The sequence below is a fragment of the Mesoplodon bidens genome (genome assembly GCF_964165515.1).
Source record: "Mesoplodon bidens genome assembly, chromosome: 8".
Lineage (NCBI taxonomy): Eukaryota > Metazoa > Chordata > Mammalia > Artiodactyla > Ziphiidae > Mesoplodon > Mesoplodon bidens.
The window spans coordinates 112,067,956-112,090,594 of record NC_138165.1 but is presented as its reverse complement, the minus strand read 5'-3'; the positions used below and the strand labels follow the sequence as shown (position 1 = coordinate 112,090,594).

At 62.6% G+C, this 22,639-nt stretch overlaps 1 protein-coding gene across 5 annotated transcripts in view; it reads left to right on the top strand.

Annotated features, from left to right (window-relative positions):
- HDAC4 (histone deacetylase 4) overlaps positions 1-22,639 on the top strand; it is a 296,704-nt gene that overhangs the window by 237,665 nt on the left and 36,400 nt on the right. For 4 of the 5 annotated variants that reach the window (XM_081243356.1, XM_081243355.1, XM_081243358.1 and 1 more), the window contains exons 13-17: positions 4,552-4,791; positions 7,660-7,846; positions 11,099-11,232; positions 13,882-14,002; positions 21,592-21,638. In XM_081243356.1, the coding sequence (XP_081099482.1) occupies positions 4,552-4,791; positions 7,660-7,846; positions 11,099-11,232; positions 13,882-14,002; positions 21,592-21,638 (729 nt within the window). The remainder of the gene's footprint in view (positions 1-4,551; positions 4,792-7,659; positions 7,847-11,098; positions 11,233-13,881; positions 14,003-21,591; positions 21,639-22,639) is intronic. The other variant, XM_081243357.1, reaches the window with a different exon arrangement.

Below are 22,639 nucleotides of genomic sequence, written 5' to 3'. Positions count from 1 at the left end.
AGGACCACACACAGTTACTAAGTTCACATGTAACACACAGTGGGTACGGGTACTGAATTCATCTGTAGGACACAGCAGATACAGCAGATACGGTTGCTAAGCCCGTCCCTCAAAGCCCCACGGTGGACGGTTTCCCCGGGGTTCTGGGGAGAGCGTCGTGTGACACGTCTGCCGGCTGGGTCCGGCAGCCCCACAGCCCGCGGCAGGTCAGCAGAAGGACAGGCGGCCTCTGCCTCTGTTTCCATGGCCTGCCGTCTGTTGATGTCCAGGCGAAGGGCATGTGGAGTGTCTTACACTGTTCTCGAAACCGTGCTGTAGTTCTGGAGTTGAAAGGAAAGTGCTGGAAGAAAGCGAGGACTGAGCTTCTGTCCGCTGAGCGCGCCTTCCCGTGGCGGCTCTCCTCTTCTCCTCGGAGATCATGTTCTCAGCTTTGTCACAACCCGGTTTCCTCCCGGACGACGAGGACCCTCTACCCTTCGGTCGCTGCTCCCGGGGCCTCCACCTCCTCTGCCTCCCCGGATATACTTACCCGCTCAGAGGCCGCCTGCCGTAGGGCCTGGAGCAGGCCTGGCGTCCTCAGGACCAGGCGCAGCTTCCAGGTGACCCCCCGGCAGGCCACCCTCGGGCCATGGTGCTGGGGCCTCCCTCCCGAAAGTGACCGTGATTCTCCACGTCCCCTGCAGGGGCCCCGCCCTCCCCCTCGGCCTCCCCTGCGGGAGCCTCTCTCCTGCCCCCTCTGTCCACGTGGCGTCCCTGCCTCCCCCGAAGTACCCGCTCCCCGGCCCTCAGCCGCCCGGGCTCCCTCCGCGAGCCGGGCCTGGAGCATCTGTGCTCCCCGCCTCCGTGTTCCATCTGCCCAGCCTTCCCCTCACTGCTCCAGGACCCACCTCTCTGCTGACCTTCGGGCCCCTCCTGGCTGAGCCCCCAAGGGTCATTTCCCTGCAGGCAGTCCCTTGACCCTTTGGGCTCTTTCCACGGAGTGGAGAGGAGGTTGCCACCCGCTCTGAGAAAGCACCAGCCTCCTGGACCTTCATCTGGAGGGTGAAGTCCATGGTGTTGGGACCCCATCCCCGTGCCCTCCCCCTGCTGTCCACGCCCCCGTCCCTGTCCCTTGTCCCTCTCCCTGACCTCCACCCCGCTGTCCATTGCTGCCAGTTCTTTCACACCCTCGCCCTCCAGCGCATCGCAAGGGGCCTTGGCCGCTCCCACGTCCATCCTGGCTGCTGTCCCCCCTTCCTGTGTCCCTCCCCGTCCCTCTGCCGTGGCGTCCTCTCACCGGGTCTGTTCCCCAGCCACCTTCTCAGGCCCCACGCTCAGTAAACCTCCCACAAACCCCACCCTGTTACCTATCAGACCCTGCGCCAGGCCCTGGGGGACAGCAGGAGCGAGAGAGCTTTGGCCCCATGGGTCCTAAAGCCGAGGCTTATGATGCCATTTGCTGAAGTTTCGAGGCGCCTGCGGACATGCCGGGGGCCCGGGAGAGGCCCAGCGCCCTCTTCCGGCAGAGATGGGTCCTCCCTGCCCCAACCCAGCCCCAGTCGAGGGGCAGGTAGGGGGGCAGGCACAGTCTGGCCCCGAGTGGACTCTGTCCAGGCACGAAGCTCATCACGGGGCCTCGCGGACTCCAGGTGTGTGGGCAGCAGATGGGATTGACAAATCTCAAAATCACCAAAAACAGACTTCAAGACACTTTTTTTTTTGATGAACCACTGTGAGAAATCTGTCGAAGCACCTGGATGTAAGGTTGGCGGATTGTTTACCCGAAATAGAGTTTTGAGCCTGTCTGCCAGCCAGCACCCTCCCGCCCCGGCTTTCTCTCCACTCACACCCCCTCGCCTTCTGCTGAAGCGGCGCTGACCTGCTCCCGGAGCTCTGGCCGCCTTGTTCCAGCTGGACGGAAACTTTCTGATGAGAAGCTGCCATGGGCAGATGTAAAGAAGGGGCCTGGGGTCCCCACGGCTTGGCTTTCACAGGTTGCTTTCCTTTACAGTGTTCATTACAAACAACTTAAGGGATGATCGCATAAAATAAAACCCTAGCCCAATCAAAACTCTATTTTCTCAGCAAAGTAAGGCAGGTGCTGAGGAGGGCATCTATAGCTCAGTCTTCCTCTGGGGCTGGGCCCTGGTACCCGCCAGGTACAGCTGACCCCTGGCTGGTTACAAGCTAATGGAATACCAGCACTGGCACAAGTGTCCCGAATCCATCCCTTGTGGGCCAGGCTTCACTGCCTCCAGGTGGGTGAGGGCACAGGCGGCTCTGTAAGGACTTTTTAAAATACAAATGCCCAGGACGAGAAAACATTAGGCTTCCTTGAAGACCTCGGTTTCCTTCTAGAAACAGAGTCCGGAGTGGTGGCAAGATTCGTTCTCCCCTGCAGGGCAGATCTCTCACACGGCAGGGACCTAAACAGGGGCTTTCGAGAGCTCCGCGTCTCCTTAAAGCCCTGACACCAGTCACATCTGCCCCACTGACTCCTTTCCCACAGCGAGTGGACGGATCATGCGTGGAGAGCGACCTTCAGACTTGGGGCTTTGAAATCTGGGGCCTGTTCTTTCACAGTTTACAGAAAGTCAAGCAGTTCAGTTATTAATTTGCTCTGAGACATTCCTTGTGCCCGAGTCTCCACGTCAGAGGAGGGGTCCCCACGTCTGTTCCTCTTTCTCAGCTTCTTCCCAGCTCACCACTTCCCCTCAGACCGGGGACGGCCGGGACCTCTGTGCCCCCAGCACCTGTCTGTCTTCTGGCCCCCGTGCCCAGGGCGGCAGCCTCATCACCCGAGACCCAGGGCGCCATCCTGGACGGCCCTCCCTCTGCCGTGTCCCAGGCCTGGAGATGCTGCCCCCTTGCTGCTGCATGGCCCTGTCCTTCCCCCACGTCACAGCGGCTAGGGCAGGCCCTCGTCCTCCCAGGCCCTGGCGGGCCGGCCGACCACAGCACCTACTTCTGGGATGTGCGTCTGCTGGTCCCCTGCTCGCCAGGCCAGGTCCCCACCTCGTCCCCGTCGGGCCAGGCGCTTGCTCTCTCGCGGCCCCCAGGGTGCTTTGATGCTGGCCTTGCTCACTTTCCACCTTGACCCTCCCACTCCCTGGATGGCTCATTCACTTACCCAGTCGTTCAGGTGAACGTTTAATGAATAATTACCACGTGCTCCGTGGATAAGTCAGCCGTGGCCCCTACCCTCACCTGAACTGCAGGTTGCAGGTCAGGTGGCTGTGTAAACGGCAGCTGCAGAGCTGCAGTGACTCCTGCGGCTGGAGGAGCCTGGGGATGTGGACACAGGTGAGCATCACCCAGCCTCCACCCGGAAGGCCAAAGGATGCCTCCCGGAGAAGACTGGAGGCCTAAGGGGTGTTGAGGCATCAGCCCAGGGGGGTCTGGGACGGAGGGAAGCCGTGGGGAGCCCGTCAGGAGGAAACTGCAGTGATGTCTGGACGGCCATGGCGTGGTTGGAGGGGACGGTGGCAGGTCAAGGGGGGAGGGTGAGCAGGGTCAACGGCAGAGGAGCAAAGTAAGGATGAGAGGAAGAGTTTCAGGGGCTTAGGCGGGGTGGTGGCACGTTGAGAGCCCACTGTCACTGCCACACGGAGGTGGACGGGAGAGGGGCCTCAGAAGGCCGTGGCTGTGATCTAGCAGGAGATGCAGGTTGCCCGGTGCAGGATGGGATCAGAGCGTGAGGACGGGGAGAAGCGTGCTCTCCTGAGACATGAGACGGCCAGTGCTGGGCAGGCGCTGAAGGGGAAGGACCAGCGAGAGCCGGTGCCCTGGGTGTCCGCGTTGAGCAGAGATGCGTACCAGGCCGTCGGGCGGTAGGTCTGGAGATGAGGAGCGAGGCCTGGGCTGGGCGCCTGCGTCTGGGAGTCACCAGCATGTGGAACCTTCAGCAAGGAAAGGGCCACACTGCTGAAGAGCGTGGTGTGCCGGGCAGCGGGCCCGGGGCAGACCAGACAGCGAGGAGTGAGTGGGCGCAGAGGCCAGGGCAGAGTAGGGGAGCCCCGTGGGCCCCGTCGGGGACTGGGAGGCAGGGCCACCACGGCGTCTGGGACGTGCATGTGCTTGAGGTGGCGGCGGGGGGGGGCACGGGCGGGGTTTCTCCTGGCAGCTGTGACCGCAAAGGAAGGAGGCCTCCCTCTTCACGCCCAGGTGTGGACGTGGGTCCACACCTGTGACTTGCATTGCGCTTCGCTGCGCCAGGCACACAGGTGCTTAAGAGCAGGTACCAAATGCCGGGCTGTGACCTTTCTCAACACCTCGGACAGCGCCCGGCACCCGTGTGTGTGTGTGTGTGTGTGTGCGTGTGCGTGCATGTGAGCACGTGTGCGTGCACGCGTGTGTGTAACAGCACCCTCAGAGTCTGGCCCCTGTGTTTCTGAGGTGTGGGCTTTGTGTGTGCGTGCGTGTGTGCGTGTGCGTGCGTGCACATGTAACAGCACCGTCAGAGGCTGGCCCCTGTGTTTCTGAGGTGTGGGCTTTGTCACCAGCCTTCTCCTGTCCCGCGATCTCACTCGCCCCACGTCACACCAAGCTCCGTCCCTAACCTCTGTGTTGCAGATCATCCCCAAAGCGAGCGAGCCGGCCCGGCAGCCCGAGAGCCACCCCGAGGAGACCGAGGAGGAGCTGCGCGAGCACCAGGCCCTCCTGGAGGAGCCCTTCCTGGACCGGCCCTCGGGGCCGAAGGAGGCGCACACGCTGGCCGGGGTGCAGGTGAAGCAGGAGCCCATTGAGAGCGATGAGGAGGAGGTGGCGCCGGGCCAGCGGCAGCCCACCGAGCAGGAGCTGCTGTTCAGACAGGTGACGCCGCAGAGCAGGGGCGGGCAAGCCGGCCGGGTCCCGGGGGCAGCGCCCTCTGGAGGGAGTCTGAGGGCGTCTTCCTCCACACCCGCTGCCCAGGCCCCCGTCTTTCCCTGGCGATGCGGCAGGGAGGTGTGGTGGGACGTCTGTGTTATGGCGGTCACACCCAGGGACACTGGCCCTTTGCCCGCTGTGGGTACTTATGTGCCTGCTTTCCGACTAAGCACAGGCCCTGAACTCCTTAGGGATGGTTTTCCTTCAGGTTCACAGACTGTAGATGAACACAGATGCATGTGTTGGTGGGACCAGCATAAACATGGGGGAGGGAGGCTGATTTGTTAACTGCTCAGAAAGCTAGGTGACATCTGAGCAGGAGCCAGGACCTTGGGGGCCAAGAAGGCACTAGCGACCAGCCTTACAGATGCAGAAAAGCAGCCTGGCCCAGGTATCCAGAGCGGCTGAGGTTCCCTGGCACTGACATGCAATGAACAAACTCATAAGACTGATGAATAAATCTGAGGAACGATTCATTGACTTGAGTGAAAAGTAAAACTGCCAGGTCAAGAAAACACTAGCGCAGCCGGCCAGCAAGCCCTGTGTTAGAAGCCCGAGTGCCGCAAGGGAGCTGTCCTGTTCCTGATAAGCTGGGCCCAGGGCATCTGAGGAGTGGAATCTAATATCTAATCGTGTCCTTCATCGATGGTGGAGCTCAACACCCGAGGTGCAGGGCCCCGGCTTGCCCACCCCCTCCTTGCTGGGCCTGGTGCCGGCTGCCCAGCCAAGCTCCTCCTCTGGCCCGGCAGCCCAGGCCAGGCGCCTCTGCTGCTCGTCTGCCCTCCCCGGGGGCATCTGGACTGGGGCGGGAGGTGACACACAGGATTAGCTCATAGGTTTCTCTGGAGACCCCGCACAGGCAGCAGGTCAGCCCTCTCTGCCGGCTCCACACGCCAGGGCAGGCACCGCAGGTGGCTGGCGCTGTGTTGCTTTTGTTATTTCTCATTCGGAGGGCAGCCGGTCTCCTGTCTCGGGCCACAGCCTCAGCGCTAAACACCACTCTGCAACGTGCACTGGAACCAACACTTACTGAAAACAGGGAAGTCACAGCAGGAGGAAGCCGCTGTCTTCTGTGCTGTGCAGACTCCTGCAGGTGACAGGGCCTGAGCTGGGGCCTTGTTCCCCTGCTGGGGGGCGTGGGCCTCGCACGTTTCTGAAGGAAGCCAGCCTCTCATCATAATTGGAATTCAGCTTGCTGTTCGTACGCTGGTATGAAATTGGAAGGCATTTTGACAATTTTTTAGGGCTAGTGTCTTGTCAATGATAAAGTGGCCAGCGTTTACTAAGGAAAATTATCCTCCTTGTACTCCAAGCCTGAGACAGTTATGAGAAACGCCTGCTTTCTGTTCTCGGGGGAACTTCGTGCACACGCAACAATGTGCAGCTTAAGACGGGCACCACATTCTGTAAGCGGCTCGTATCTGGAGAGACTGGGCGCCCCATCAGCAGAAGGGGAGGAAGCGCCTGGGAGGGGCTCCAGGCTCTCCTCTCCACTCTGCTTCCTAAAGGCAGGAGGTCAGGAGCCCGGACAGAGGCTGGCCCTGTGGTTACGGCACAGCCGTGGGCCCTCGTCCAGGGGGCCTGCTCCTCACCGGGGCCCGCGCTTCCCAAAGGACAGCGTTTCCCCCTGGGAACGGAGGCAGGGCTGGCCGCGGAGCCTGTGGTCACCCAGGAGCGCTGCTTTCTCCAGCACCTCTGAACAGGGTATCCTGCCCTCCCCTCCGTGGCCGCCCATGGAGGCAGCCCCCCACTCCCCACGCATCTGGCAGGGGCTGGGCGGCCGCCCGCACCGCTGGCACCTCCACCTCTCCCCTGACTCCACCCCAGACCCAGCACCCCACCTCCCTGTGGGCCCAGCACCTCTCTCCCACCCAGCCCACGGTCCCCGTGGCGTCTTCCTGTGCGTGCTTGTCTGCTGGCTCAGAGTCCAGAGCAGGGAAGCGGTGATGGGGGGCCTGTCCAGCTTCAGCCGAGGGGCTGTGGCCTCCCTGCTTCCGAGCCCTAGAGCCTCATCCAGCGGAGGCCCTTTGGTTTGCAAACTTGCCGCCTTAGGACCTTTTGGCATTCTCCCACAGAAGCCCGTTCTTCACATGGAAGATAACTTTTGTAAAAAAGAAGTTTTTAAAGTGTGTGTTTAACTCACCCACTTTTACTCTGGTTATTTTTGGCTAAAGTGGGGTCCGGGGGATTGCCCTCTGGGTCCAGGCCTCGGAGAGGTGCACCCACACCCCCCTGGCCCTGACGCCCAGACCGCTGGGCCCTGGCCGTCTCTGCCTCAGCCGTCCTTTCCGTCCTGGCGTGAGGACGTGTGAGACCAGGAGAGGGAAGAGGTCGGGGGTGGAGAAGAAGTCGCATTTCCGGCCGTGATGTGCTTTTCACCCAAGTTTCTGGCGTGCAGACCAAGTGCTCCTGGTCGAAACCAGGCCCGACCGGGACTGCTGCTGAGCCCCGTCGGCGTGGCTTCCTGTGCCAGTCCCTTTCTCACACCTCCGAGCCCCGCCCCGAGCACCCTCTGCCCGGCCACCCCTGCCTCCCTGGGTCCCACCTCCTTAGGGACCCCCCGCGGCCCCCAGGCTGGGCCAGGCCTCCCTGTCAGCCCTGACCAGGCTCGCCGGGCATCTCCACTGATGGTCCATCTTCCCACGGGGATGTCCAATCTGGTCGGGGCCAACACAGGCTGTCCACCCGGTGCCACCCGGTGCCCAAGGGCCGGGTGGATGAGCGACCTGGGAGAAGGGGACACACGTAGCCCTCCAGCCAGGGGCAGGAGCTGCCTGGAAGCAACAAAAATGGCTCTTGTCTCCTCTCCCCCAGCAAGCCCTCCTCCTGGAGCAGCAACGGGTCCACCAGCTGAGGAGCTACCAGGCGTCGATGGAGGCGGCCGGCATCCCCGTGTCCTTCGGCAGCCACCGGCCTCTGTCCCGGGCGCAGTCCTCCCCTGCATCCGCCACCTTCCCCATGTCTGTGCAGGAGCCCCCGACCAAGCCGCGGTTCACCACAGGTAACATGGGGTGGGGCGTCGGGGCTGCGGCCCGGGCAGACGTGAGGGGGCGGGAGGTGCCACAGCGGGGCCTGCGCGGGCCAGAGGGTGCGGCTCAGCGCCCCCCCCCGCCACCTGCAGGGCTCACGCCCCTCACACCTTGCCCGACCTTCACCCTTGGCCTAGCCCGGGCTGGGGGCACCGGATGGAGTGCTCCCTGGGGCTCCCCTCGCCCCATTCTGTGACCCTGGGGCTCTGTCCTGAGCCCAGAAGCCCACCTCTCACCTGGAGAATCAAAGTCTCCAGAGAACAGCCCGTCCGCGGGCCCGCGAGGGCCGGGCGGCTTCCCGTCCGCGGTCAGCAGGGCAGTGACCTTTGCCCTTTCACATCCTTCCCGACCTGGAACTGAGCGCTCGGCCAGGACCTCGCCTGTGAGGCCCAGGTGGCCCCGTGCGGTGTTTGCGCGTCGCGTGAGGGCAGGGCTCGGCCAGCCCTGGACTCTTGCCCTGCGCCGAGCTGTCCTCCACCTGTGCTGACTCACCGCCCCGCCCGGCCGGGGACAAGTCTGCGGGCAGGACCCTCTGCCTCCGCCTGGAAGGCGCTCCCCGCGAGTCGGGGCTGAGAACTGTAGCCAAGTGAGGCGTCCGCCAGGGTCTGAGGCGCTGGCCTCGCTGTCGGGCTAGGCTGCTCCCGGGGCAGCCTCCACCCTGCCCCACCCCGCCTGCGACGGGAGGTTGGCCGGGATAGCGCCTCACACTGTTCTCGTCTAACTCATTGGGTAGTTCTTCTTAGTGGCGTGTTAAGGTAAAGTTATCTAAATACACAGCAGTTTCATCCTCCTCCAAACAGTTCTCAGAAAACGCCCTGTTTTTCTGCACACTGGGATGTGCAGACATGGCCGTGTTCTCTCTGTCAGGTCTCAGAAGGATACTGATCCCATTCAGAGAAAAGTTTCAGTCAGTATCCAGAAGTTAAATTCTTGCTTTTCAGAAAGAAAACCAGAAAACTGCGAAGTATCACAAATAGAATCAGCAGGTTACTCTTTTTAAAAGTGTGAGTCCCTGGCCATTGGCTGAGGTAGGTCCATTGTTAGAAGAGCGCAGGTCCTGTGACAAACCCCAGGACCACAGTGGAAACACTCCCATGTCAGATGTGCCCCCTGGGCGGTCAGCAGTCCCGCCAGAGAGCCTGCGGGCCGGCATGACGTCACCAGGAGTGGCCCGGCCGGTGGACCCTGCTCTGTTGATGGACCTCCTTAGTTTGTCTTCATTAGCACTTTTTAAAAAATGTACGAAACAGTGCATATTCACTGTAAGAAAGCACACATGGGACTTCCCTGGCGGTCCAGTGGCTAAGACACTGCACTCCCAAGGCAGGGGCCCTGGGTTCTATCCCCGGTCAGGGAACTAAGATCCCACGTGCCGCAACTAAGAACCAGCGCTGCCAAATAAATAAATAAATACTTAAAAAAAAAAAAAAAGCGCACGTGATGGAAACCTGAGAAGCTAACGGGTGCCCCAACCCTGCCCCCAAGAGGAGCCATTGTCAGTGTTCAGGTCACGTCTTCTGGGTTGTTTCTGCGCGTAGCCAGACAGACAGGTAGACACAGACGTTGTGCATTTTACGAAGCCAGGACTCGGGGGGGCCTGCACTGCTGTCGGCCACTCTTGGCACCTTCCGAGCCCACGCGCGTCTGCCCAGCATGCTGGCCGCTCCCCACTCGCTCTGCAGACCGGCTCTGCTGCCATTTCCCGTTTGTGAAAGGGGATGACAGTGGCGTCACCTTGAAGTTCCTGGCCTCGTGGCCAGTAAACGTCAGGAGGCGATTTTGTCACCACGATGATGCTGTGGAGGGGGTGGCCGTGTCGTGGTGCTGATGGGCCTCTGGGCTGTGCACATACATATGTCCGTGCCGTCCACGTAGACGTGTGTGTGCATCTGTCACGTGCTACCAGGCACACCCTCGTTAGTGCACGGACTGTAAACCTGCCCCTGTCCTGCTGCTTTTTTTACCGGAAGTCCAACCCCACTCTCCCCTGCCCCACCGCTCAGTTTTGCTGGTGGACCCAGAATCTCTCCAATGCAAGGGGACTGACTCCCATTAGCCCAACTTCTAGGAGACTGAGCGGGGAGGCTCGGGCACTGCTGTGTCCAGCTGGACCCGTAGGAACAGGCTCACCTTGAAGCTCGGTCCCCCGGAGGCTGGTGCTAATGCCTCTACTTGGCAGCATCAGACATGGAGAAGGAGTGGCCATGGGTCTCTGACTCTGCGGCCCCTGCTCTTCGCCCAGCACTCCCTCCCTTCTCCACCTGAACGAGCAGGTGTTAGTGACAGGTGCTGGTGGCTGCCAGGGCGTCCACTCACCCAGCCACCTTCCCACTGTCCCAACCCTGGGAGACCAGGTGTGTGACTGTGCTGTGTCGGGGACAACAGGACCCCCTCCTGGCAGATGTCACCAGGGGCTGACCGGCCCCCCCCCCAGGAGGGGCACAGCACAGGGGGGCTCCTGGTGGAAGCTGAAGGTGGCCACACCCACCCCACCCACCCCCGTTTCTCCAGACAGGCAGGTTCCACCACCTTCCTCGCAGCTGCCAAGTGACATCAGTCACTTTGATCAGCTGGAAGGGCCACCGCTTCCCCGCGGCGGAGCCCAGGCTGGTGAGGCTGCCGCACTTCCCTCCTGAGGGTGACCCCGCCGCTGGGCCGGCTCAGTGCTGGGCACCCTCAGGCTGAAACAGCTTCCAGCGCTGTCCCAAGTGGAGAGTGCAGAGCTGGGGAGTGAGTGCGAGTTCCTGGATTCCTCCACTTACGTCCGTTTCTAGTGTGATTTTAAACGCGCTTGAGTCCGTGTGTGTGTGCGAGCCCGTATGTGAGCTCCACGCAACTGTTCAGCTGCTCTGCAAGATTCTGAGGGCAGAACTGAGCCTTCTGGGCCCCAAGAACCTTGGACGGATCTCAGTCCACAAGGTCGAACCACTTGATAGAGAAGTTCCCTGACAGAGAGACTCGAGTTTTGGACCAAAATCTCACTTGTTTCTGGGTCAGCGCAGTCCCCTGGACGTGAGCGCCACACGGCTCACAGCCGAGAGACCTGGGGGCGGGCCGCCTGCCTTCTCGTTGCTTCCTGCCCCGCCTGCCCCTCGCACTGCAGGCCGCTGAGCTCCCGCCACCCTCTGACCGTTGGGCGAGTGCCGTGAGCGGGCGGCGGGCGGGGGAGCTGCCCAGGAACCCGAGGGCTCATCTGATGGCAGCCGCCTCCACCTCTGCCCCAGGCCTCGTGTACGACACGCTGATGCTGAAGCACCAGTGCACCTGCGGGAACACCAACAGCCACCCGGAGCACGCCGGGCGCATCCAGAGCATCTGGTCCCGGCTGCAGGAGACCGGCCTTCGCGGCAAATGTGAGGTAAGGCCGGCCCCGCGGGCAGCGAGAAGGGTGGCCCATGCTGGCCGCCTGAACCAGGGCTTGAGTCGGGGAGGGCCTGGGGGAGGACACGGGCCCTGCAGGCAGGCGCACGGGCCTGGCTTCTGGAGGAATGCTGAGCTCTTCTGTCCTGCACCTCCTCTCGCACGCTCCTGTTCCCTGAGATGCCAGCCCCTAGCCAGGCTCCCCGTCAGCGCCTGGGTCACACGGCCAAGCCGTCCCAGGGCCTCTGCTGCAAGGGCGGGGTCCGGGGGCATCCGTCATCCTGTTGGCTTTCCCTTGGAAGTTCTCTTACTTGAATTTTTCCGAGAGCCTCTCCCAGGGTGTGGGGAGCCTCTGGCCCGCGAGGCAGGAAGGGTGCGCGGGCCGGTCTGGTCTGCTTGGCGTTGGTTCCCAAGCGCAGCACTGCCCCCGCCTCTACCGCTCTGAGCGGCGGGTCCTCGCGTCTGTCCCAGCCGCCTGGCAAGGGGACCACGCTGCCTGCCGACAAGGCGGGCTGAGCTGCCTCTGCTCCGGCCTGTCGGGGTCTGGGACTCATGGTGCCAACCCACCGTTGCAGTGGCCCCAGGCCCATGAGGACAGGAAGGCTCTGCTGAAGGACCTTTGAGGCTCCTCCATCCTTTTGATGGGGGAGAGGCATTTCCTGGCATGCAGCCATCAAGAGGGTCTTGAGCTCTGGGGTGAGAGGAAGCGGAGGACCGTTTGTGCGGGTGCACGGGGAGGGGGGCGGGGGGAGCTCCAGGCCGTGGGCGCCACAGCATCGTCATCCATGGAGCAGGGCAGGTGGCGCCCCCTCCCAGGAGCCCTCCAGGACAGTGGCAGCCAGCCCCCCACGTGCCCACCAAGTGGGGGCCTGCTCTCTCCCCACACACTGGGGACCCCGTGAAGCCGGGGATGGGGTGCAGGGCGGCTGGTGTGTGCTGCCCTGTAGGGTGGCCCTGGAAAGCTAGAGCCCCGTGGATGAGCAGAACGTCCACGTCCGTCCTTCACAGCCCGGTGCCACCTGGGCCAGGCCCGGAGCAGCCCGTCTGGAGGGCGGGCGTGGTCCGAACCCCACTCTGCCGCCATCCAGCCCCCCTTCCCCAGAAGCCAGAGTATTTAGGAGTTGAGGTCAGTTGTCGCACGTGACCCCATCTCTCTGCCAGTTTATGGCGATACATGGTGTTTGGAGGGGAAAGCACCGGGCGTGGGTCAAGAATCCTGTCCTGGAGTCCCTCTGGAGAGGACGGGGACCCTGAGGTTGTGGGCTGGAGCCCTCGGCACCTGCTCCCGGATCCCGCGAGGCTGCACCACTGGGGGGCAGCATCGCCCCGGCGGACGTGCCCTCCTCCTCCGCTGCAGGACCACGGCCCCCGCCCGCCTCCCAGGCTCGCCCCCAGGAGGGTCCCCTCGGGCTGGGGCCTCCAGAATAGTTTCAAGACAGGAGACGGAGGAGGCGAGGGGAGCAGACCGAGCTGCTCGTCCAGCCCCCTGGCACTGAGGGCCGGCGCCCATGGCCACGGGGGCCCCCAGGTACCGAGGAGACCCGGGGTGAAGGGCCAGGCGTGCCCTCGACGTGCGGGAATGCTCACCGTGCGGGGCACCTGCAGGTCCAGAGGGTGACGCGTGTTCCCTCGGCCGAGGGAACGCGGGTTGTTGGGGAGGCCCCCGACAGAGGAGAAGCAGAGGGACTGGGCGGCCGCCCGGGGCCCAGGCCTCCCGGCCAGCGCCCCTCACTCCACGGGGTGGGCAACCTTCTCTGTGACCTTGTGGCCCCTCCATGAGGAGGAGGCCAGGCCGGCAAAGACTCGGTCACAGCCGGCCTCTGGCTCCCCTGCCCTTTGCTCCTGCGTCGGCAGGCGTCTCTGGGAGGCCTGTTGTACCGTTAGGAGCAGTTCTGGGGCCTCCCTGGAGGTTCCCGGGGGTAGCGCAGCTCCTGGCCTGCCCCTGCACGGGGGTGCGTCCGGCCCTGCAAGCCCACAGGCTCCCCCTGGGCCTCCAGGGTCCTCTTGGCTCTTCCTGTGTCGCTCTGGCCCTCGGAAAGTATAAAGAAGTGTCAACTGGAATCTTGCTTCACAAACCAACCTCCTTCTCAAAGGTTAAGTAAATGTAGCTCAACTCAAGATAATTTCTGGAGAACATCTAAAAATAGCCGAGGGGTCCAGATTTGAGGAATTTCCAAACCGAAGAAAAATGCGGACGGACACGCAGATCGGGGTGTCAGACGACTGCGGGCCGTCTCAGGCTCGCCGGAAGGCTCGAAGATGCCCAAGGAGCTGGGGTCTGGCCCCCACTTCCTGAGAGCAGGTCCACCTCCAAGCAGCTCGTCTCTCTTTTAAGACCAGACCCCAGCAGTTGGAAAGCAAAGCAATAATTTGATGCCAAATCAGTTGTGTGACAGTGAAGGTTAAAGCATTGAAGGCTGGAATTATCTTTTTTTAAAACGTTTTCCTAAGTTTTAATTAAAGTGCAAACCCTGTAAAATATTTCTTAAATATTTTTCACATACTGCATCGGGTGATGTTTGCTTTTGATTTCGCAATAACCAAATAGTTTTGTGCTCATGCCCGTGTAGCATTTCATCTCCTGCTGGGCGCCAGTTTCCTGCTGAGGCCCAGCCCTGCAGTAGCCTGTCTTCTTCTGTCCCCGCAGTGCATCCGCGGACGCAAGGCCACCCTGGAGGAGCTGCAGACGGTGCACTCAGAGGCGCACGCCCTGCTCTACGGCACAAACCCCCTCAACAGGCAGAAACTGGACAGTAAGAAACTTCTAGGTATTTCAAGGCCTTCTTTACCTTTACTGCCGAGGCTGTTTCCAGCCCTGCCCTCGCCCGAGGCCCCGCCGTCCCACCTGCATGCCCCCCGCTGCACAGGCGAGTGTCGCCCACCAGGCTCTGTGCAGGCAGCTGGGGCAGGGATGACCCTTCTCTGTGGTGCCCGGGCCAGGCTCTCAGGTGAGGGGCCGGAGGAGAGATTTCCACGCTCGGCATTCACGTGGGCACTTGGTTTCTTGCTTTGTGTCTGGTGTCTTGGGGGGAAAATGGGCTGAGAACCAGTGGTTTGGCAGAATGTTAAATAGCAGAGCTGGGATGCTGGAGGCCGCCCGGCCACCCTGCACTGGGCCTGGAGTCGGTCTGGGGGACGCTCTTCGAGGCTCAGGGGGAGCACCGTGGCAGCCCGAACCCCCCCCCGCCCCACACCTGACCCCTCCTCCCTGGGGGACAGGGGCTTCGGCTTTGGCAGGCAGCCCCTCAGATGAGGGGGCAGGATCTGGGCCTGACAGAAGGAACCTCCTAACAGGCATCTCCTGCTTTGGGAGGTGGTGAGAGTCTCCCCATAAGGCAGGTGGGTCCGACAGAAGGGCAGGGTCCCCCAAGCTCCCGGGCGCAGACCCCTGCCCCCCTCCGGTCAGGACCCTTGCTGGGTAATTCCCTCCCCCGCTTCCCAGCCGCCTGGAGCCGGGGCAGTCGCCAACCGTGGGTTTCCTTCCCCATCCCTGCCTTTGTCCCCTGGGGAGAGAAGCCCCCTGAGGCTCCTCCCTGAGCGGAGCCAAAGCAGGCAGCAGGGGCCCAGGAATCACAGCCGCTGGGGCCCCAGATGGGGCGGGGGGAAGGGGTGGGCTGTGCGCTGTTTCCTCTGGTCTCCGTGGCAGGTGTTGCGAAGGTTGTCTCTGTGCCCGGCCCTGCACTGGGCCGGCTTGACCCTCCTGGGATCCTGCAGTGCGGCCTTGCCCCCTCCCCGGGCACTCATGCACCCCTTCACTCATTTGCACACTCGGGGAAGCATGTCTTCCTCTGCTGTGCGCCTGGTAGGCGCTAAGCCCCCCTAGAGCGAGGAGACACTCGGGCTCTGGCCTGGGGGGTTGGGGGTCATGTGTAGCAACAGGGCTTTTAAAAGACAGACACCCTCGTACCTGGGAGGCAGGGAAGGAGCAGGAGGCCCGGGGCTGGACAGCCGGTGCCAGGCAGTGGGCTGCAGAGCGCCATGGGGACAGACACCCCCAGCTCCGCCCGCTGACTCGGACAGCCCAGGGACAGTGACCGCAGGGACCCTGGCCCCGGGGTGCAGGACAGGCAGGGCTCAGACATGGGACCAGGCCACAGGGGCCTGAGAGGCCTCCGTCCCGACGCCCTGCCAACCCCACAGCCCTGGACAGAAAGGCACAGGGTCCCTGGGCTGGGACAGACTCAGGCACAGAGTACGGTGAGGCCACCACCGCCCCCCCCGGCCCCATGCTGGGCTCCCGGCACGCTGAGCTTTACCCCCGGGCAGAGATGGGGGCCTCCTTCAGGGACTGACTGGCCCAAAGGAGGCTGTCCTGGGGCCCCGCAGCAGGTGGCCCCTGAGGTCCTTGACGTGATGCTGACGGTTCACAAGGTCACCGCGTCTCCACCGTGTCCCCCACCTTCCACCGGCTTTACGTCCTCACTCTAGGCCACGAACCGAAGACCAAGGGTTATCGGCACCTGGGAAGGCGCTCAGCAGCAGCTCGGAGGCCAGACTCCTGGGTGGGTGCGGGGGCCGGAGGGGCGCTGCAGAGAGAGCCAAAACAGCATTAAAGTCCTTAAAGAGGGGCGATTCCACGTCCACAGAACGGGAGCAAGGGCCATAGAAAAGGGAAAAGCCAGAACAGAGAGTAAAGCAAAACATGGTCACAGAAATCGAGTCCTGGGGCTGGAAGGAACGGTGAGCCAAGCCCCCGGAAAGTGGAGCAGGAAGGTGACCAGAGCTGGAAACCAGGAAACGGGAGAAAAGAAGAAAATCAAAGGGGCATTCCTGGCACTCAGGGCCCAGGGAGCAGGGTCTTCCGGAGAACGCAGAAAGGGAAGGAATGCATCTGCGGTGATCACGAGAAGGTCCCAGGACCGGAGGACCAGCCGCCGGCCGCGAGGAACCTGCCAGGGAGCACCGCTGGGAAATCTCAGAGCACAGGGACAAGATGCAAGGGTGCTGCGATGTTCCAGGGACCAGGAACCAGGAACCAGGACGCCATCAAGCCCCTCGGTAGCAGTGCAGCGCCTGGCCCGTTTTGGGGGAAGGTTCTTTCCAGCCTGAAGTTTTCACCCAGCCAGACTCGGTCAAGTATGAGGGTGAATCAAGGCATGTCCAGACTTGCTCCCTGCCCCGAGGCTGGACATGCGAGCTCAGGGTGCCAGCGTGGTGGAGGTTCACAGCCGGTGCCTCTTGCTGGGTCCTCATGGTGGGAGGGGTGAGGGAGCTCTCTCGGGTCTCTGTTATAAAGGCACTAACCCCATTCACAAGGGCTCCATCTTTACGGCTTAATCACCTGCCAAAGGCCCCACCTCCTAATATCGCATTGAGGGTAAGGGTTCCGACATGTGAATTTGGGGGGACCAAAACACTGAAGCCATGTCAGTCACAGAGGCCACCCCCTGAGGATGGTGACGGCAGGTCAGGAGGCTGCCCGTTCCCCATGTGGAAGCCCCCAGGACAGCCTGGACCAGTGTGGCTGAGAGGCCTCCTGTTGGGCTGTCTCCACCAAAGTGTCCACCAAGCCGGACCGCCACGGTGGCCAGGCCAGGACCCGCAATAGCCTGCCCAGGGTCTCCTCTTGTCTTGGCCACGCAGCCCCTGTTGCTCACGCAGGCTCTGCTGCCTGGGTCAGCTGGGGGCTCACTTCGCCCGCCCCCAGGAATGGGGGTGGTCACAGTGGGCCGGGGAAGACCTCCAGAGCTGCTCCCCCCGCGGCCACGTCCCGGGCCTGGTCCCTGGCCCGGCCAGCTGCCCTGGCTATTGTGAGCCCTGCTCTGCAGACACACGTGGACTCCAGGGAAGTAGACGCTCCGGCTCCTGTCCCGGGAACTGCTGCCCCCCTAGGGCCCTGTGTCCGCACTCAGCGAGGTTCGTCCCTGCTACTCAGTTTGGTTTTCCAAAGCTCGGCCACGTGGTTTAGGATAACGCACAGGAAACCAGGAGCTGTATGGGGGCGACTGGCCCGAGGAGGGGTTCCCCGTTCCCCATGGAAGGGGGCACGCTGCTCTGTTCTCTCCCTCGGCCAAGGGGCGTCTACGATGCAGACTGGACACAGATACGGAATAGACTCTTCAGTGTGTACGACGTCCTCCACTCGACGCCCCCAAGATGCATCTGTGTCCTCTGAGCTGGGAGGGCTGTTGGGGCTGCCCAGGCCCCGCACCCAGAGTCGTGGACTCGGGAGGGCAGGAAGGTCTAAGCCGGCCGCCCCCAGGAAGGGGCCCAGGGCTCCGGAGGACAGGTGACACCCGGGAGAGCCCAGAGGCCAGGCCCAAGGCACAGAGAGGAGTGCGGATCGGAGCAGGAACGTCCAGCAATGAGACAGAGTGCCGGCCGGGGCCCAGAGGAGAGGGTCTGGCTGGGGCCCAGGCAGGGCTTCGTGGAGAGGAGGCTTCAAGGACGAGGCCGGTGTGGATGGGGGAGGAGGTCAGCGGGCTCGGAGGGAGGGGCCGAGTGGGCCAAGTGCAGGGTCTTCAGGCCGGCACGTCCGGCAGGGCCCCGGGATCCCCCAGGAAACGCGGAGCCCGGCTCCTGGAACGTTCTCCCGCACGGGAGGGGCTGCCTGTGGGTCCCAGGACGGCACTGGTGGTGCTGCACACGGGACCGGTAGCCCCCACTTCAGCAGCCTCCGGCAGCGTCCACGGGCCTCAGCCCGGAGAGCAGCCGGCCTCCCCCTGAACACACTGTGCGGCCCGGAGCCCACGCACGCTCCACATCCATCCCCTGGTCAGCCCGCCAGGAGTCCTTCTGCAAGCCCGTCTCCTGGGCATGCGCTGCTCCACGGGGCAGGAGATGGGGTGACGGGAGGATGGTCTCCCTGCAGGCACGGAGGCTCGAGTCCTCCGCCAGGAGGACGGGTAAGGTTTCCAGTCTGGTTCCAAACTAGGCTTAAGACGGGTGATGGGAAATGAGAGAGACGCCGGAGCCGGGAGTCCTTGGGGAAGAGTCAATGGTGGGTGAGCCGGGAGACGGCGCTTTCCTCCCGCCAAGCCGTGTCCGTCACCTCGTGGGGGATCCCCCTCAGTTCATCCAGCATCTCCGTCCCTGGAAGCCCCTCTGCTGCTCGTGGCTTCTTTGTTGAAGTGCTCGTGCACCATCTCAGACCCCGCTCTGCCCATAGGCAGCCACGGGAGTGTATTTAGTGTTTCTTTTATGAGCCGAGTGTGTTGTCCCAAACACACATATTGTGAGTGTGTGTGTTCCATTTACCATAATGGTATTATAACCCATTCTGTCTCCTTTTTCTCTCCTACTGAGTTTTGTGTTGTGAAGTCTACTCACGTTGCCGTGAGGATGCCCAAGCAGATACCTTCCTACCACTTGAGACCTAGTTACATTTCTGATGATTGTTCTAACGTCCTCATATCAGTCTGACTATTCCAGACATGGTAAGAGTTGATGATGTTACAGTACCCTGATTCGGTGTTTCAACACTACTGGGTGATCTCCCTTCCTCTTTTTAATTGAATCCACAAATTTCCAAGCCATGTGCAAAGAGGCCTGTGTAGTGAGTGTGGGGCAGTGACACAGCTTGGCCGGGCTGCAGGGGGCTGCCTGTTCACCACCTTAGGTGTTCCTGGAAGTCAGGGTTCATCTTCTGATGGCTGAGGAGTGCGGAGCCAGGGCTGCGGAGCACCTCATGAGCGCCTGGCCGTGCTCAGGTGAAGGGTTACTAGGCGACCCCTCTGCTCACAGCACAGCAGCAGGAGCAGCAGCAGAAAGCCAGCATCTTCCCCGCGCCTGTCGGCGTCCCAGCCTGCCTGTCAGCTAGCCTGCCAGGACTGGGAAAGCAAGGGTGCCCCTTAATCGTCAGATCCCCGTCTCGGCTTGAACATTTTGTGACCTGGCCTAGGCAGTGATGTTGCTGGAACACAAGAGGCCAGTGGGGGAGGGATTCGCTGACCAACTGGGGCCTCGGCCGAGGCGGCTGGGGATGGGGGGAGACCAGCTGTGTGTGTGGAGAGGCCACCGCTGGGCTGCTCCAGAGCTCTGGGCCAGGACAGCTTCCCTGTTTCCCTGCTGCCCATCTGAGCACGGGCTTGTGTCCAAATGCAGGGTATCCTACCTTTTTTATTATTGTGGTCTTTCCTGGCTGGATAATGAGCAAAGTCAAAATATTCACGTGATTTATGGTTTTAATACAGACATCAGTCTGTAATTTCAAACACAGAAATCCAGTCTCAGCAGAGCCCCTCTCACTCATATTTACACACACACTGATGGATGTACATGGATTCACACACACGGGCGCTGGGATTCTTTGGGAGAAGCTCTTACATCGCTAGCCTCATGTTCCTGTGTGCTGGAATAGTTGGTGTTACGAGAACCATCTTGAAGCCATTCCCAGCCTGTGGTCACCTAGAGCCACTGCCGCGTGTCAAGGGCAGGACCCTATGGGGGCATGGGGGGCCGGTGCCGCCCTCGCTGATTCGAGCCATTGGGTGAATCTGTTGCAGGACCGCGTGGTGCCAGCTCCCCTCTCCCCCGCCCCCGTCATGCACTGCAGCCCACCCTCTCCCTCCGGCCCCAGGACCTCCCACGGGGGGCTCAGGGCGGGCCTGGCAAGCCCCTCCCAGGGCTGCTGTCCTTGGGCATCACTTCCCTGCCCGCTGGCTCCTCCACCCCGCTGCGCACCCGCTGATTCCCGGCTGTGGGCCTGCAGTCGGGGCACAAGGAGAAGGCAGGCGTGCCCCCGGCCTCACGGGGATGGGGCCAGAGGCGGTGTGGCTCCGCGAGAATCAGTTTAACTGATGTCAGAAGGCGCGGCAGGTGAACCTCAGTCGAGCCGTGGAGGCAGACGGCTGGGGGGGCGTGACCTGGGGGGGAGCCGTGGGTGCAGGCGGCTGGGGGGCGTGACCTGGGGGGGAGCCGTGGGTGCAGATGGCTAGCGGGGGTGTGACCTGGGGGGTAGCCCTGGGCGCAGGCGGCTGGGGGGCGTGACCTGGAGGGGAGCCGTGGGCGCAGGCGGCTGGGGGGGCGTGACCGGGAGGAGAGCCGTGGGTGCAGGCGGCTGGGGGGGCGTGACCGGGAGGAGAGCCGTGGGTGCAGGCGGCTGGGTGGGGCGTGACCTGGTGGGGGGAGCCATGGGCCCAGACGGCGGCGGGGGAGTGACCTGGAGGGGAGTCGTGGGCACAGGCAGGGCAGGCCCGGGGCAGGACCCACCGTCCGGGCATCTCGGAGCGGGTGGGGCGTGACGGGGAGGGTCCACAGTGTGGTCCAGGCCAGGAGCCGGGATGAGGTGGGCACAGACCTCACCAAGGCTGCTCCCCTGGTGAGCCATCCGGACCCCGTGACCCAAGGCCTGCTTTCTTCCTGGTGCCCTGGGAGCAGCTCATGGCCACCCAAGCAGAGCTGGGGCTCGGGGTCGGGGAGAGGGCAGTGTTGGGAGTGAGCCCTCCCAGCACCGGGCCTGGCTCTGCCAGGTCCAGAAAGTAGGCTCCCAAGCTGGGCTGTGGAACCTGCCAGGAAAGGCCTGGGGGTCGCAGTGGGAGTGAGGTGGAAGGGGGGCAGGGAGCGCCCAGCTGCATAGTCTGTCCCGGATGGGGGCAGCTCCTGCGGGGGGTCGGCCAGCTGGAGCCTGGGCTTCACGCTGCGCCTTGGGGGGGGGTTGGAGCGGGGGCTGGGGAGTTGTGCCACCCTCTGGCCCTGCATGACAGGCAGGTTTTAGGCTAGTCATCAGCCAGCACCCGTATCACACTGGGGAAGAAGACAGTCCCTGTCCTTGTCACCGAGGCAGGCCTGAGCCTCGTGGGACGGGGGCCTTGTGTCTGCAGCGTGGGTCCCGGGCAGGCCTTCCTAGACGGCCAGGTTCAAGGCTGTGTGGTTTCTCAGCTGTGCACCACCCCAGTGAACTTGGAACACGTGTACATGGGGGAGGGCTGTTGTTACATCCCAAAAGACCCCTCCCTGTCTAAAGGGCTCACCCCGGGGGCTTAACCCCAGGCCTCTTTCTCTTGCTCACAGCTGGGGAGGGCGGCCAGAGCCCAGAACTGAGAGCCAGTGTCAAGGGCAGGGAGCTCTGGGTGGTTCCCTGCCAGGTGCACAGCTCAGGCTGGAAGCAGAAGCCTCCGTGGGGCCTCCCCACCCCGTGAGGAGGGGGCTGTTGCCATGGAGAATGCAAGGGCTCTCCGCAGGGGCTGGGCCCGCTCAGCCCAGGACCCACCACCGGCTGGCGCCACACGGTGATTCAGTGTTACTTGAAGCCCATTTGCCCCTCCGTACGTGGGACACATTGTGCATCTCCCGCAAGTGTCAGCGCTGTTGAGGCGCCGCCAGCGCGGTGCTCCCTGCAGGCTGGGGCGGTGCTCCCTGCAGGCTGGGGCTCTGGGTGACCCTGCCCACCTGACCTCGGCTCTCCTTCTCCCTGCAGGCTCCCTAACGTCGGTGTTTGTCAGGCTGCCCTGCGGTGGTGTCGGGGTAAGTATTTCTTTAATGTGTAAATAATGTCCTGTTTGTTCTCAGGGTCCTGGTGGTCACAGAAATCGCTGCCTTGCTCTCCGCAGAGCAGGTAATTGTTGCCAGGTGTTTTCCATAAACAGGGCCTGCTGGGCGGGGCTGCCCCACCGCTCACATGTGTGGCTTCAAAGGCCCTGTGAGCCTGTGAGCGTTTTGATGGCGGGTCTGGGGCACCTTCCTCCAGGGAAGGTTGTCTGGCACCACTGGCTTTAGGAAACGGGATCCGGTGTGTGGGCCTGTCTTGTCTGACCCACTGGACAACAGTCCACTCGTCCCAGCTCAGGTCGTGAATCCATCACCTCACGGGGTGTGTGTTGATCCCGTATCCGAGCTCCAACCCGAAGCCCCACGTGCAGCTCTGACCCTGGGCATGAGGTTTATGGGCCACGTGGGGTGGATAGAGCTGCTTCTCCGGGAGATGGAGCTCTTGAGCAGACCTGGGCAGGTGGACACGCAGGAGAACCAGCATCTTGATTTAACTTGGGCTTTCCCTGCCCGTGATGGGGGCGCAGAACCCATCTGGGCACCCACCCCTACCTCAGCGCAGCGGAGGCCAGGTCTCCGCAGCCAGAGCTTCTCCTTCAATCAGGAGGGGCCGTCTCCCTGCCCCCCGCTGTCCTCTGGATGAGGGAGGGTGAGGGCAAGGACCAGCCCTCTCCTGGCCAGTCTGCTAGCCGTAGAGCTCCCCAGCCCGGGAAGTGCTGCAGCCGGTCACGGTCACAGAGAGGCCGGAGGACCTAGTGGACAACAAGGGCGTCTCGGCTGGAACCGCGCATCAGCCGAGTGTGAGCGTAATGACAGATCGCAGGGTGAAGCTTGGGGTCTGGATTCCGTTATGGAAATGAAACAAAATTGTTTTCTTCCTGAGTCTTTACAAAAATCGCTGCTTTGAAAATTATCCCGTCAGAAAGAGCATAAACGGCGTTTATTCATACCACGACCAGGCCCTCCTGGAGTTATTG